Source organism: Orussus abietinus, unplaced genomic scaffold, assembly GCF_000612105.2.
Source record: "Orussus abietinus isolate OABI.00-Male unplaced genomic scaffold, Oabi_2.0 scaffold12, whole genome shotgun sequence".
Lineage (NCBI taxonomy): Eukaryota > Metazoa > Arthropoda > Insecta > Hymenoptera > Orussidae > Orussus > Orussus abietinus.
This window is the reverse complement of record NW_019395990.1, coordinates 92,054-109,166: the sequence shown is the minus strand read 5'-3', so window position 1 is coordinate 109,166 and position 17,113 is coordinate 92,054. Positions and strand designations below refer to the sequence as shown.

The following is a 17,113-nucleotide window of genomic DNA, read 5'->3' as shown; positions in this document are numbered from 1 at the left end:
CGAAGACGTTGTTGTGATATCGATAGAGAAGAAATTATCAACTCACCGGGGCAATAGAGATTCTATGATCGGGTGGGATATTATTGTCTAGAGTTCATTGTATATTTATAGGGAATTTAGAGAGACGATGTAGGTATATTCGACAGCTTTAATACTGGGTACATGTGTGGATAAGATAAGAATGATATCCGGCTTCCCTCATTTCGTGATGGCCGGCCTCCACCGAAGTTTCATTTCATTCCTAGCCGGAGCTCTTGAGAGGGACGAGCATTCTTTAAACGGAGAGGAGAGCGGCCGAGTGCAATAAAGGTAAAAACTCTCGTCGCAGGAAGGCGAGATGGTCCACGGCAATAAAAGGCACCCTTGACGTTCAGCTCGAAAACGGCTCTCGACGCGCACTACGCGCCTCTAAATAATTCACCGTAAACTTGGAGCATCGTTCACCAACGGAGAAGAAACGACTCGTCGTGGGAAAAAAAAAGACAAATTCGGTTCATGTACCTAGATCGTTCGATTGACTGCATTTCGTTAATTTCAGAGACCGAACTCATTTGCCTCGCTCGATGTTTTGGTTAAATTGTTTTTTCAATTTTATACAATATTTTAGTTAAATTGTTTTTTCAATTTTATACAATATTTTAGTTAAATTGTTTTTTCAATTTTATACAATATGTTAGTTAATTAAGTTTCACCGTAAACTTGGAGCATCGTTCACCAATGGAGAAGAAACGACTCGTCGTGGGAAAAAAAAAGAAAAATTCGGTTCATGTACCTAGATCGTTCGATTGACTGCATTTCGTTAATTTCTGAAAACCGAACTCATTTGCCTCGCTTGATGTTTTGGTTAAATTATTTTTTCAATTTTATACAATATTTTAGTTAATTAAGTTTCACCGTAAACTTGGAGCATCGTTCACCAAAGGAGAAGAAACAACTCGTCGCGGGAAAAAAAGACATTTTCCTGCGTGTGCAGATTTGTCGGAGATGAAAATTCGGAGATGAGGAAATCTCGAGGGGATAGCGAATGGACTTATCGAGGGAAGGTTGAGGAAGCTGGGAGAAATTGTAAATGGGATTTAGCGATCCATGGACCGTCCTGGGCCTTGATTTGGGGCGTACAGGGCGACGACGTCCGTCGTCCATCGGACGCCCGTCCGACCGACGTCGGCCGTCCGACCGACGTCGGCCGTCCGTTTGTCCGGGTTTACTCGGCCAGGGTCCGGAATTAACCGCGGCAATCCGCTCACCAGTTATGGCCCTCGGAGTCTCTGAATGCTCCCGTACCTCGTTATCCGTCCTACCGACAATGGGACCTCGGCTGCGTTCCCTTGGCGCGATTCCCGCCCGGTCCACGGGACCGCCCTGCGGAGTCCCGGGCGCAGAAATTTTCCATCCAGGACATTGAGTTCTAGACCTTAAGAAAGTGGCTTCTGAGGAGTCCCGGGCGCAGAAATTTCCCACCCAGAATTTCCACCCTTAAGGCGATATGCAAGTGGTTTCTGAAGAGTCCCAGACGCGCAGAAATTTCAGGCGCAGACTTTAAGGCGATATGAAAGTGGCTTCTACGGAGGAGAAATGTATTTAATTTCGGTTGTCTAAAATGGAGCTGTAAGGAGATGCAGATGTTTATAGAGCCTCGATATTGACATTATCAAATGATTCGTAGGTGAATAAAAATTATTTTCAGATAGGCTAAAATTTCGGGAATCCTACACCCCTCCGAAATTACAGACTCCGGACTGGAAACAAGCATTACCGATTTAAACAACCAAGGCGCTTCTTTACGCATTTCCTGCGGTGGCCCAGAGGGAGAAGAGCGAAGTCGACACGCGCCAAGTCGGCCTCTTAAAACTCCATTAAGGAGGGAACCTCGTAAAAGCGTCGAGCCGCCGCTGGGCAGACCTTTAATAAAAATTAAGGGAAACGACAAAAGGCCCCCTGAAGTGCATCGACTGCGCCTCCACAATTTACGACTTCCCTTCTCTGTCCTGTCTTCTGGAAGGATGTCTCATGAATGCGCGTCCTGGGAGCGACTATTCTCCCCTTAGACGTCGGTTCCACCTGCGAAAGTGCGGAAAATCCGGAAAAGTCGGCGAAGAGTCATACAGGATGCAATTACGAGTGCAAGGGGTTTCCGACGAGTCTGGGACGAGATCGGGATCACGCGGTGTCGGACAATCGGTATGCCCCCGACGTGAGCGCAACCCCTTCGCGGGGGGTTGTTTTATTCATGTCACGTATATGCACCGCCACCGGTTTGCTTTTCCACGTCTATTCCGTTGGCGCGCACGGCCCCGATTGGCTCTTCCCTTGGAGCCGACGGAGGTCGTGCCTTATGATTTGCGTATGTATGCGTGAATTACGGGACCGGGAACCCCCGGTGCACGCGAGTCGAATGCATCGTCCTCGGTTGGAACGATAAAACTCCGGCCCCCGGCCTAATAAACAATCGATCCCGAAGTCGACCACTCTTACCCTCGGGAACCAATCGCTAAAGACTGCTTCACGCACTTTTTATCCGCGTCGTGATCGAACAACACGTCATTGGCATCAGAAACCACTCGCTCGCGATTCCCTGGATTTTGAGGATTTTTATGATTTTGAAGATTTTGAAAATTTTGAAGATTTTGAGGATTTTTATGATTTTGAAGATTTTGAAGATTTTGAAGATTTTGAAGATTTCGAAGATTTTGAAGATTTTGAAGATTTAAAAAATTTTGAAGATTTTGATGATTTCGACGATTTTGAAGATTTTGAATACTTTAAAGATTTCGCGGATTTCGCGGATTTCCTGGATTTTTTCAAGGATCTCATTTTCATTTTTTTTTTCGAGGATTTTACGGAGGATTTCGAAGATTTTGAAGATTTTAAAGATTTTGAAGATTTTGAAGATTTTGAGGATTTTTATGATTTTGAAGATTTTGAAGATTTTGAGGATTTTGAGGATTTTTATGATTTTGAAGATTTTGAAGATTTTGAAGATTTTGAAGATTTTGAAGATTTTGAGGATTTTTATGATTTTGAAGATTTTGAAGATTTTGAAGATTTTGAAGATTTCGAAGATTTTGAAGATTTAAAAAATTTTGAAGATTTTGATGATTTCGACGATTTTGAAGATTTTGAATACTTTAAAGATTTCAAAGATTTTCAAGTTTTCGAAGATTTCGCGGATTTCGCGGATTTCCTGGATTTTTTCAAGGATCTCATTTTCATTTTTTTTTTTTCGAGGATTTTACGGATCTTTTTCGAGGACTTCACGACTTAAGGTGTTCATAAGAAATGGATCGGAACTCTTATCTCGGTTATCACGTAGTACAGATCTTTTTCATTTCTTTTGGAATTATTTTTCTTCTTTGAATATCGAACACTTGAAGCGATGGGATGCAGAGCCGGGTTGCAGGCGGTATTGAATTTTCCTCCTTGAAGATCCCGAGGAGTTTCTCGTCGGGGCTGGTTTACGAAATAGAAACCAAGGGAACAACGGACGAAGATGCTCCCGGGTTTTAAAGAGGAGAGCTCCTTTATGCGCTTGGCTGCGATTTACCTTGCCAGGGTAAATCGTTTCCCCTGCTCTCTTCGTGTTATTCATCCGCTTGGAGGTTCCAAGACGCCCGATCCGCTGATTTTCCCAGCCGCTTAAAACTCTCTAATCGAGAGAAAATAGTGCGAAATTTATCTGCAGTTTAAAAACAGTCAGAACCCGCTGCTCGAGAATTGGAGCACCCGAGAAAAATTCAACAACGCGTCTAAAGATTGAAATAATTAATTGAAAAAATTTGTAACGATCAGGAAGTACCGATTTATAGTTAAACGTCGTAATTCGAGAGCCAGGACATCCTCAGAATCCAGGGAAAAAAATTCGACAATTCAAAGGATACCGATAACTATTCAAAAATATCGCAAGGGTCACGAAATACTGATTTATGATTATAAGAAAAATTCAACCGTGCAGTCATGAGATAATAATTAAAAACATATCGCAAAGTTCCGGGGATATTAATTTGTCATTGAATATCGCGACTTGAAATTCAGCGCATCCTGCGAGAAAAAATATAACAACCCGAAGGGCGTAGATAATGAATAAAAAAATATCACAAGGCTCGGGAAATATTGATTTATCGTTAGACGTCGGAATTTGAGAGTCGGTGCACTTCTGGAAGAGAAATTCGATAACGAAGCGGGGAAATAATAGTGAAAAACTGTCGCAAGGGTACCGGAACACTGATTATTGGCGGACCCCGGGGAAAGAGAGGGGCCATTTTAATGACGTACCGACAGGAATTCTTTTCAGGGGTCTCGATTTAGTGCACTCACGGTTTTACGGTGCACCTCCGCTTTACAGTACAACTTTACTGGTGCTACTCGGTTTACGGGCAGTATCGGCTAGTACATACGTGAATAAAGGTATTTATTGAACTCCGTGGCGTGCAGCGCCATTGTTGGCGTGTAGGTGTTACTTTAGGACCCTGGAACAAATGTCCGGGCGCCATTGACATAATTCGTTGGTAATCCGACAGGAACACGGGGAACAATCCACATCCAATCTCTGATAACGAGGCGACGGCGGGACATAACCGGGGAGTTTGGAAAATGGTTCGCCCCATCCTTTGCGGGAAAAGTTGCAGTGTTTTCCAAGAGCCAACAAGAGAGAAGTCCCCGAAGGAAGATCCCAGGGAATATCCGGTGACCGCAAACTCCGGGCAGGCTTTCATAACGATAAGTGCGGGGGTTTAGACTATTTCCCCAGCAGGGGAGAAATCGTCAGGTGTTTCCTCGATATTCCGGGCGTCGATTTGACGAACGACTTCTGGGCCCATCTCCGAGCATTCGGACTCGGTCCGGATGCTGCGATCGGCGCCGCATCCGTTTTCATTTTCCGATAAATTCCCCCGCAATTGGGAGCCATTCTTTTTCCAGGGGCGAGACAACATTAATTAAATGGCGTGCCAGTGTTATCGTCCTATCGCGCGTTCACACGTGCCATGATTAATGGCCCAACTACGGCCCCTGGTGGAGGAACTACGTTCCCGGCCCTGGTGCGTAACAAGGCCGAGCAAGAGAATCAAAACGCGAACGATGATGGGTTGCTTCAACGGCACCGTGACAATTTCTGGTGATAACAACGATCTCCGAAAGAAGAAACAAGAAAATGGAAAAAAAAATTCCCTGCGACCCAGGAAGACGAGATTCGCGACTCCCTTTCCTCCTCCCGATTATTGTGGAAGGAGAACTTTGCTTTATCGTCTAATTTTAATTCTACAAGACGTTTAGAGATAAAGCTACTTAGTCCAGCAAGCTCTGCGGCGATGAATGGCTTGAACGGCCATGATGGCTTGATAAAAAAGAAGAAAAAAAAATAGACCCTGCCCTGATGCGTCAGTCATCGTCCAAACCCAAATCGTCAATCGATCATCAGGTCCTAATCAAAACAGGCCATTAGGTCCTTTGACAGTTTAATTCAAGTGACAACATCGGTTTCATAAACAAAATATGAATAAAATGTCCTGTTACCCGGAAAGTCGAGATCCGCGAATCCCCTCTTACTTCTCGATTACTCTGGAAAAGGGATCCCAATTCTTTACTTAATTTTAATCCTACAAGACGTTTAGATACTCACCCCTCATTGGCTCGCGCACGTGGCCTCGTCCAAGTGGCACTCGACGCGAAGTGCAGTTTACGCGAGTGCACTTGGCCAAGAGATTTCCTCCTAAGTAAAGGAAGGGCAAACAAGCGGCCACACCGACTGCCAGTGACAATGGAAAGGATTCCAGTGGGAAAAGGGGGCCAGGGAGGACCCGGAGGCGGGAAGGATAAAGCTCCCTCGCGGGGGGTCTCGCGCATCCTTCAAAAGTGGACGCCGCGACGCAGGAGCGTCGCGCCGGTAACTTTAATATCGAGGAGCCCGAGGCGGGGGGCTAAGGCGTGCAATTGCACTTCTTCGCGAGTGCTCCAGAAAGTTATTATTAATCTCCCATTCGCGAGGCCGCGGTCCCGGGCTACTTTCCCAAGTAATCCAGGAGACAGGTCCTCGAGAGGACCCAGCCTCCGAGCCTAGGAGGGTCCTAGGGAACTTGGGATTTTATTTTTTATTTCATTCGAGGACCTAACCTACCGGATGTTGGCCCCAGTTTCCATCCTGGCCGGGTCCCCCAAGGATATCCTCGATCCCTCGATTTTTTCTCGATTTTCTCCTACGCGGAAATTCGCCAGGGGACGTGGCGTTAGTACCTCGCGTCCCGGAAGGAACGGAAGGGGTGAAATTACTCTCGACCTGGAGATGAACAAGGTCTTGGAAGAGCATCCCCGATCCTTCCATTATTTCGTCTGAATTTTCTGCAACGTAGAAATTTGCCGAGGGTTGAAGGAAGGGGTGGAAATCGGTAAAGGAGTCTTGTCAAGTTTCGAAGGGGAGTTTTTGCTTTCGACGAGAACATCCCCTGTCCCCCGATTTCTTCTCAATTTTCCGCAAATTCGCCAAGGGAACGCGTTAGGCTCCTTGCATCCTGGATGCAGGAGAAGGGATGTATTTATTCTCGATCTCCAGGGTCCCTCTCGTCGAGGTCACCGAGCTTTCTCCGTGGATGATCGAGGTGGTTTCATAAGCGGTCATTTCCGCAGCAACGAGCCCTGGGAAAGGCGTTTCGCAGGGGGTTGCTTAGCGAAAAGAAAAGCCCGGAATCGAAAAGTAGGCCGTCGCGGGGGTGTGAGTAACTAGGGCTTGCACACATGCCTAAAGGAAACGGTGCGAGAGGGGTCGCAACTTAAACGATGCTTTTACATGACGCCACGACGAGAGGGTGACGGCCAAGAAGGCCTCGAATGGCCGAACGCGAAAGGGGTGGATCCATCTCGCCTGGAAATATCGAGCCCGGTTGCTTTGAAAGTTGACTAACTTTCGGCCCTGACACCGCAAGCTAGGAGAATATGACCGTGCAGAAATACCTGAAAAAATACCCGAAGTGCAGAACTCGACTGCACTTCTCTACCCCCCCAGTGCACCCCTGGGGCGTTCTCTCATCTTCTCCTTATTTTCTCCATTTTTAACGGTTTAAAATTTTTCTTTCTTTTTTTTTCAAGATCACCTGGGTCAGGAAGAAGGACAATCAGCTTTTGACCGTCGGCACCACGACGCACTCGACGGATTCGCGATTTGAGATCAACCCTGCCGATCCCGAGAGATCTCTGCGCATCAAGTGGGTGGACTACGGCGACGCGGGGCTCTACGAGTGTCAGGTGAGAATTACTGTATTAATTTCATCCTGGATAAGTATAGAGGGCAGGAAACTCGCTCCGTGGCGAGATCTTCTCTCGATCCACGGATGGTACCTTTGAAAATCCAAGATCCCTCATTTCCGACTATGAGGACGCTTCGAAGCGGCTTTCAAGTCCTACGTCGCGACGCTCCTCTCGAAGAGCTGTCTTTCCTCGTTTTCATGAGATGCAAGGGAGGAAGAAAAAGTCCCAGGCCTTGTCTTGCTCGTCCAATCGACGGGAGCAAACAATGCCGCGTTTGCGGAGCTTTACTTAAACCCAAGTACCCTGGTGGCGATAAATTGAGGGCCCAGGGTTTCCTATAAAGAGATGTCCGAAGCGAAGCGATCTTGGGTGTACTCTTGCAGGTGGAACCTCTAATTAGAGGACTCATTGTTAAGGTTCTGAAACGTGCTCCTTGCAGATCTCCTCGGTGCCTCCTCGCCACAAGTACGTGCGTCTTAACATCACGGAGGCCTACTCCGTGATCCCAGGTGCGCCCGATCGGCACATCAAACAAGGGTCCAGCTTGCGTCTGGATTGTCAGCTGAAGTCCTCGACGGAACCGCCGCTTTATGTGTTTTGGTACCGAAACGGCACCATGATCAATTACAACGCGGAGCCTGGTCTGAAGGTGGACCTCAGCAAGACCGGGTCCACCTTGCTGATCAACAGGACCAAGTTGAGCCACGCAGGGAACTACACCTGTTCGCCCAGCAACGCCAAGTCGGCGTACATCGTCGTGCACGTGATAGAAGGTACACCGACAGGCATATAAATTCCTTTCGCATTTTTATAAAATCCGATTGATGTGGCATTTTTATCAGGGCGAAACGAGATTACTCAAGGAGCAATCAGCGATCGCGAATCACGCGTGGCACGAATTGCTGCTACCATTTTTGGGGAATGTCGTACCCCAGGTGACAATAAAAAAATCCCGGAATTTTCTAATCGAGCATTTACGTCGACGAGACCAAGTGAAAAGTGGGGTTTTCGATGGCCAGGGTCGACTTAAGAGGTCGATAGCTCGCAAGTCGATCAGGAAAATCTCGAAGAGCCTTCCTCGATTCGGACATGACGTCAAATCGGTGTTTCACGAACCGCTTATTCTGGTCGCTTTTCCATTAATCTTTCCGTGGGATTTCGAGGCTGGAGGTTTACTCGCTCGACAATGCCCAGGTCGATAAGTTTGAGGTAGAAATAGCCGACAGACGTCGATGCTTGCTCTTAGGCGAGATTAAATTTCTTCGTTACCCGCGGGACATGGTCGATGCTGTAACTCCCCTCGGCACGAGGGAGTTCGGGAATTTTACAGTCCATAAACTTGAAGCGACCGAGGCACTTTGAGCATTTTTTCCGGCTTTCCCTATTTTTCTTTTCTTTTTTTTTTCCCTCCCCTCGCAACTCCACCGGGAGCTAGAGAAGGAATTTCCCTACGAGCGGCGTTTGGCGTTCCTAATGTCGCATAAAAAAGGAGGGAAAAAAGGAAGAAAAAAGAGGATGACGCGGAGAGAACTCTTTAGAGGTCTAATGAAATGAAGAGACTTCTACGCACGGTGCATTTTCAAACAAAGCGCGCTTTTTCCCCCTTCGTACACGGGCATGTTTGTTCTGCCTTGACAAACGATCCGATCGCTTAGAGCGTGGGTTTTGCCGTCCTGTTTGCCACGACCTAACGAGCTCGATTCGTGCATCCTTCCTGAAAAGAAAGGATTAGCCACGGGTTAAATGGCCAACCTGATTTCCGGCTCTGGATGGAAAAGCCCGACAATGGCTTAAGTGGTAATTTCTCCCCGGCATTCCAATTTTCAGACGCGCCCCGAGCCCTGGACACTTTGTCCTCGCTGATTAAATGTATTGCCTGGTTAAGTAGGTATTCGAAATGAAATTCCCTGCCACTTGGGACGGAGATTCGCCCATCTCGGTAATGTCAAACGGAGAATCGGTTTATCCAAATGTCCGGCCTCGAAGTGTGCCTCGATGACGAATTTCCGCGAGAGCTGCTCGGAAAAATGAAATTTCAAATTCAGGGCTTCTTAACTTCTACGTCAAAACAATTATTAGATGCAACTACTTACTAATTACTCTTACCTTCCTGTCACGAAACGCTCTTACGCGTTTGGTACTGATATTTGACGGGAAAGCAATAATATCGAGCGGCGAGTTTACACCGACTTCGTCAAACCAAAAGTACAGTCGTCGATTACGACAACAATTTTAAATGAAATAACACTAACGAACACGCGTACGCAAATTCCATTGTTACTGGAATACAAACTCGGGAAAGAAACGAAATAGCGTTTCACTTTCCCAAAGGGGTCCTTTCGTAACGTGGGAAATTATCGTTAGAATGATTACCGTGCCTTAAGAAGTTACTCCGAAAAGAACAATTGGTCTTACTCCGTGAGGACGTTAATAAAGTGTTAATTGGAGAAATGATTTCTTTTTCCAGAGGAGGAGAAACCAGCCGCGATGCACGGGGGTGACCGGCACAACTCCTCGTCGAGAGCATCCTGCAGTCTTTCCCTGCTGTGTGCATCGCTCCTCGGGCTGGAAATTTTCCGGAAAAGATTCCAATTTTTCCCAACGGTGGTCACGTGACCAGCCAATGGACATTTTGGAGGTTTTCCGTGAGCTCGACGCAGCGCCGTTAAGCCGAAGGAGCCAAAAAAAAGAGTCCAGGGGCGATGCGAATTCCAGGGATACTCCCGGAATTCCCGGGACTCCTGGGAAACGGAATTCCTGTCCAGGATCTTCTCTCACCGGTGGCCGGCCTCGAATTTCTCCGCAGGAATCGCCCAAGTTCCTCCAGAGGCGTCCCGACCGGAAATCCGTCACGGATGAGAATGCCGAAAGGTGCGAAAGAAACGCCCGTTGAAACGCTCTTTGAAACGCCCGTCGAAACGCCCGATTTCGACCCTGTACATAGAACCTGTAAGATACAACGCTTCGGAGAATTGAACTTTGATGTCCAACCTACTTAAGCTAGTTATCAGGAATTTAACGATCAGTACCTTCGAGTTAATCGCACAGAGTTACAGCGTTACAGCTAAAGTGTCGAGCCCCTCCGAATTCCGAAAGTTCTTCCACACTAGGCGACCCCCGAGACTCATTTCGAGGTGGGGTTCCTTTTTCCGCGTAAAAACACGTGTATAAAAAATCAGGGAAACCAGGGAACCGGAGGAGGAACAGGAGGTTCCTGGTTCCTGACCGGTGGTTCCTCTTCGATCATGGGACGCGGTTCAAAGTCGGTGCGATCAATTCGAGAGGATAGTTAAAATGTAATTCTACTCTTCCATACGATTACGTGCTCATTCGATGTGTATCGGTATCAATAGATGTCTATGTATATAATTAGACATAATTACAGAGACCTCGGTCTGCACTCGGAAAGTAAAGACTTCCTTTGAGGGACCCTGTACTCGACAGTTAATTTCAGAAGGCTGTGAGCAATCGCAGGTGGACTTTCAAATCCACTGACGGTAAGTCAAGTTAAGTGTCAACGTGTAAATATACACCGAGAGAGAAAACTTCCCCCCCAGCAAGTCAAGGAGCATTATTTATCCAGTTTCGCTCGCAGTTAGTTCAGTTTGATCGCCCCCGCGCCGTTAATTACAGCCCCTTGTACTCAATCGGCTTTGAAAATTCCCGAAAGTTAGTTCATTAACTCCTTTAATGAAGCCCGGACACGAGCGACATCTTCACCTCCCCCTGAGTCCTCTTCTTCTCTTCTTCGAGGTCTCCGAACTTCAAGGTTGGGAGCCGCAACAACCCCGACGCCGCTGATGGAACGGACCTCCACCTAATTCCGTCAACTTATTCCATTTCTTTAACAAACTCGCCTCCTTATCATTTTTTAATGCCTCTAATCCGACAAAGCACCCTACAAGAAATTCGACATGTAATAAAAAATTACACACATCGTTCTGAAATTCAGCAACAAGAAGCAAAGGGAACCTAAACAATGGACAAGTCACTCAGAAATCATTCTAAACGAAATCCTTCTTTGATAACCGATCTTTAGTGACTTCATTCGATAAACGAGGTGATTTAGCAACAAGTGACGTTCGATATTACAATTTCTGTGACTAGATAACCTCGATGTAAAACAGTTCTTAATGATTTTTATCGTTGTCATTAATTTTTAATAATTTCCTTCAAATGGATTAGAGGTTTCAATGATTTCTCGTGGATTTTCACGTGACTTTAGGATTAAAGCACGTGATTACTGAGGGAATAACCCTTTTCGGGGTACTTTGAAGCACCTTGGAGGGAAATTCGCCATCGTTTCCTCGAACGCGATCGCCGGAACTCTAAGTCGGGCATACTCGTCGAAAGGGGTAGTTTCTACACGAGGCACATTTCCAGCAGGTTACGAGGACCGACAACGCAATGGACTCCTCCCCATAGACGCAAAGCCTCTGCAGGATGCCTCGAAGTTGCAATTAACAAAGTTTAACCCCTGAAGTCTGACGACAGCGAAGGCTCTCTGGAGAACCGACCGCCATATTGGAGTAGACGTTTCAACGACGTGTTTCGCAAGGGGTAAAATCATTTCCCCCTGTAAAGATACCCGATATGGGATTTAAATTTAATTCCAAAGGAAAGCCTAACAAGTCGAGCTAAAAATCCAGGCAGAAAGCGAGCAAGATAAACCCTTACTGTTAATGAATTTAATTCTTATTCCCCGGACACAGGAGAGAGAAATTCATTTTCCCGTAATAAATCGCGTTTCGAGGAGGAGGGGGAAAAAGGAGGGAAGAGAGAGAAGCGGAAAAGCAGGGGACGATTAATCCAGACGCGAATTGCATACAAGTAGTACCCCGAGTGCACAGTTTGAGTTGATTAGGCGGCAACAAGGGAGACACAGGACTCGGTGCAACAAAGCTCTCTTCCCGGGAGCTTTTGTGTCCTCGTTGAAGCACTCTCGTTATCCCGGAATGGGAATAGGAGCACTACACCTAGACGGCCCAATTTTCAGATCCTGTGGAATCACCGGAGTGTCCTGGGATAGCGTCCTTCCGAAGGATCTCCTCTCAGACGTCGTAAAGATCGCGAAGTGGCCCGTCCTTCACAAAGGGATACGGGGTCGAGACTATCTTCGGGGGATGGAAATTTAATTCCACTCTTAATTCCATCCCGCCACCTGGGGGTCCTTAAAAAAGATCCAGCTTCTCGAGGAACCTCGAATATGGATATCCGGGATTTTTAAATGAAATCCCAGGACCATCGGTGGGGAAATCTGATTGTTCGACGTCGGGTGGAGGCGCCTTCGTTTCGGGTACGTCGTCGGGTCCTTCGCTACTCGTTATTCGGGTTGCGGACAACTTTCGGTCCGCCTGGTGCACCGGCATTGTTCCCTCGTGTACAATGCGTGGCACGCGATGCTTTCGGGTAAAGTGCAGCAGACAAACGAGAAAGGAAAAGAGCCCACGAAAATCCGGGCAAACCGGCGGGAAGCCCGCCCTCAAGAATACGTCCCAATGAACCCTTTATCGTCGAGCATCCGCACTCCGGGGATGCAACTTTTTCCCCGACAAATCACTTTAATTACCGAGCTCTTTTTTATCCGCACAGACGCCTCCCATGGCAATCGCTATAAAAGATCCTCCCCCGACGCCGAGAATCCAAACTTCCGGCGAGGACGCGTTATAAAATCTAAGTACACCGAAAAAAAATAAAAAAATAAAAAAAAGTCGACAAGCCTTTCAATGTGCATCAAATAGTGTGAAAATTCACCACTTGCACATGGCGCTCCTAGGGTAAAATCCCGTCACCCATGAAATCCCACCCTTCAAATTTCTTTACAAATGTTCCCTCGACCTTTGTTTACTAAAATCGAAATTCAATTGGTGTTGGGAGATATGCTCAGGCCCTCCACATTCACGGGATTGGATTTCAAGCGATTGGGAAGACTCAGTTCGGAGGATAGTAATTCACGACCGATCTTGGCGATGCACTTTTGCCATCGTCTTTTTTCCGGTAATTTAACGCGCTTAGGAGAGATCCGGCCGAGAATTTAATGTTACGTGCCGAGAGACGTATTTTCCAGGATTCATTTGCCACCGATCCGCGGAAGGGACGAAACGGTTGGCCGCGGATCGAATCCGCACGCGTGATCGGCATCGTGGCAGCAGTCGAGCCGCTGCATCCCCGGTGCACTTTGCACGCGAGCCACGCGCCGCCCCCCGCGAGGATTTCATTAACACGAACAGGTGATACGAGGAAGCGACTTCGCGGATATTGCGGATTTAAGCTGCGGCGGCCGCAGCTGGCGCACTCGAGGATAAACCCTCCGCGGCGACGGAAAAAGACTTATGGGGGAAGTTTCGCCGGAAGGCTCGTTATTGACTCGTTAAGCCGTGCACCGAGGCTTTGCCAGGATAAAAAGCGACCCTCGACACCATTAAGAGGGGCCGATCGCAGGCGAGGCGTTAACTTTTCCGGAGTTTTCCCCGAATTATCCCGGCTAAAAATAATAATCGTGTCAATTGCGGAACCTTGACCTCGCCTTAACGCGGAGCCGGATTAATTGCAGCGGGCTAAAAGTGCATGGAGCATTAACCGGGTCTTTCAGGAGGGTGTACCGAAAGGCCAGTTAGCCAATCATTTTCCCGAGGCATTGCGCCAATTTTCCGTCAAGAGGGTATTTAAGGGCTTTTGGGGGAGACAATGCACATTATCCCGGGCAGAACCAATTTTCCTCCGAGCTGGCCCACGAAAATAGGATGTAAAGGCTGCTGCGGACTTCTTTACATGCGGAAATTAGTGCGGCCGACGGGGTATTAATTCTGGTACCTCCGGGAGAATAGTCTCATCATTTATGGACATGAGCGGAACCAGCGTTCCCGTTTCATACGAATTTTCCATAGACGAGACCGAGCCCCGGCGGATGTGTCGAATTTTCGGAGCGGACGCGGACGAGCCGCGCGGTAGCGCGAATTAACGCTAAACGGATTCATTCTGAAAGGTCCCTGTGTCGGCGACAGGTGGCAACTCAATAATGTAATAACCGGAAAATAATTTGTCTTCGATGACGGACGAGTCTCGCCACGGTGGAGATGCATCTATGCAGTCGATTCGCAAAAGTCAGTCCGAATAAAAATTATTAATTCGCTTAGAACCATAAATTTATATTAAACTACCGTAAAGAAGTGTAACTTTTATACAATCGAGGTCCTTAGGCCAAGGTGATAAACATTTTTTTATACATATTTAAGAAATACATATTTCATACATCAAGGTAAAACGGAGGCAAAAGGTCGGAGGTAGAAAGTAAAACGTGAAATATTATCAAAAGAGGTCTGCCGCCGGTTGGGAAATTTTACCGACTCGCGGAATCGATCTTTCAGTCCTGGTTATCGTTTGCAAGACCAAGACTGATTTCCCTCGGCAGGTTTGTTCAAAGTAGGACTACAGTTCCACCCTGGCCGCTCATTGTCCCGTGTTCGAGAGACTCCGAAATGACTTCGACGGAGCTACTGGTATCAGCTGGGAGCGGAATCGCGCGATAAGAACTACTTCCTAACAAGGCTAGGGTATAAATAGGTCGAAACGGCCCTTTGCCGATCCGCAAACGGTATCGGCAGCGAATTCTCTTGCGACTTGAAATGCCTTGAAACTTAGAGCGAGGACTAATGACTGTTTCGTCGACGTGCATTCCGGTCAGCTTTTGTTGCACCACGGCTCGCTTTGAAGCGGGCATCAAACGACGACTCGGCGGGTTTCCACCATGGCGGACGTCGTCGTTTGCGGGCGATAAAAACCGGCTTGATTGCGGTAGCCGCGTTTGAGGTGGGCGTAAACGCTCGAGCGAGGTGTAAATTCGATGACTGCCCGCTGGAGCGATGTTTCGACAAAATGTGCTCTGGGCGAAAAGACGAAAAATCCCTGGGAAAAATAAAAACAGCCGCCAAAAAGCAATCCTCTCCTGCGTGCGCGTCGATCGAGGTTATTAAAGCCAACCTGGGAAAGAATAAAGGGAAATGAGAAATAAAAATACCGCATGGAGGTGATTCTTCCCTAGAGGTCCTTCCCCGCCGGCGGCTGGACCGCGACTGAGAGCGCTGCGCGGAGCGCGCTCGACCTACCCCTCGTTTCTCCTCCACTTCCGAATATAAATCGACGTTCTAATGACATTAGACTTTCCTTTCGATACGGGATCGAATCTTTCGGCGGACCCGATCATTCGGTACAATGTTTAATCGCCGGCAAGTAGGTCGGGTTAGGCTTGTGGGAGCGCTAACCCGTGCTCTCAGTGCCGAGGCGCGGCGTTCATGAATATCGGTTTCCAATATAACGCCGGGAATATATCGCGGCGTTAATTCCAGGTACCCGGGCCTCTTGCAAGATTGGAAATTCCACTCTATATTTCGTGGCCGAGGTGCATCGGAGACCGGTGGATGCACCGCGCGGTTTTCTGGTCGCCCACGCTTCGCGCCATTTTCGCCGATCGGAATATCTCTTCGTACTCGAAACTAAATAAGAGGCAGACGAAAAGTAAAACAGACAACCCGTCATTTCTAAAAACCACTTAAGCAACATTCGCGAAAAAAAAATATATTAAAACATTTAAATGATAAATCCAAATTCAGGTCCAATTCTCGCGTTCTCCGAGGAGGGTAGATAAGGTTATCGAGATCGCGGATCGAAGAACGTCTCTTCCTTGGTTTTACATTAAGAGATAAATACGTAAAATAGATATGCTTTATCTAAGGGATGTCAGGAAAATATTGTAAAACCTCGTTTAAAAATCTGGAGTCAAATCCGAACCAAGGGTCCTTCGAGCTGATAAGGTTATCGCTGGTGATAATCGAAAGCCGCGTATTAGCAGACTCCCAGGAGGTCCATAACCGTTCGAGGAGAGTCAGGGAGGATTTCGGTGCCGACATCGTAGTCCTTGGAATATTACAAAAGGAGACGATCGCGGTAATCCCTCGTAGGAAGTGGAACGCGGAGGGCGGCCGATAATCGGCTCGCCATTATCCCCAAAATCCTATTAATATCAAATATCTGGAAGGACCCAGAAGCGAGCATGCAATATGTCGGCAGAGGCAGATGCTCGTTCTTTAATGAGCCCTGCACCTACTTCCGAGGCAATTAATCGATACTTGAAGCCCTTCCGCGAGTAGGTACAAATAAACATAAATACACATTATCCCCACCCCCAGTAAACATGGCACCAGGAAATGCCCAATTAAACCCGAAAATAATCACGAAACTCGTGGAATCGTCATTACGCTCGAAAGTGGAGGCATCGATCATCCTGATCATTCGATCATCTTTTCCACCAAGAAGGGCAGCAAACATCGAGCTTTCATATCTGGGATTAATATCATTTCCCTCGACATTGGTACCCAACGCCATAATAATTCCCACGGTGGGGTTAAATGCGAGTTCAACTCAACATATGGATTTAAGGGAAAATTTCCTGAATGTCCTCATGAATATGCGGAAGAAATATGAAGGCTCTCTTGAATATACAAAATCCCAGTTTTCCTTGTTACGATTAATCGCGACTACCTACACGGGAATATGCTGGAAATACCAGATCGGGCACGCGAAGTGCAGATTTATGATACGATGATATCGAGTAAAAATGACCTAACATCCGTTTAAGGGTCAGGTGTGATTCGAGTAGGGGTATTTGCTCTCCATTCCTTTCTTCTCGGATCCATAGCCACGAGAATGTCGGTGACGCATGCCGTGAGCTTCGAAGGGGCACGGCCTCTGCGAGATATGCAAAATACGCGCTTCGCGTGTGTGCACAGGTGACAGGTCCATAAGTAATTCCAGAGAAAGAGAGGCGGAGAGAGATGGCCGAAGAGGGTGGGCTTCGACCCCGAAGAGGGGGTGGAAGTCG

General features: G+C 47.3%; 1 protein-coding gene across 1 annotated transcript in view; it reads left to right on the top strand.

The window, feature by feature from the left end:
- The window catches only part of LOC105698717 (neural cell adhesion molecule 2), a 54,082-nt gene extending 43,583 nt beyond the window's left edge, over positions 1 to 10,499 (top strand). Inside the window, exons 4-6 of the mRNA XM_012423189.1 lie at positions 7,078 to 7,233; positions 7,676 to 8,009; positions 9,704 to 10,499. Of these exons, the coding sequence (XP_012278612.1) occupies positions 7,078 to 7,233; positions 7,676 to 8,009; positions 9,704 to 9,852 (639 nt within the window). The 3' untranslated portion in view covers positions 9,853 to 10,499. The remainder of the gene's footprint in view (positions 1 to 7,077; positions 7,234 to 7,675; positions 8,010 to 9,703) is intronic.
- Positions 10,500 to 17,113: the final 6,614 nt, after the last annotated feature.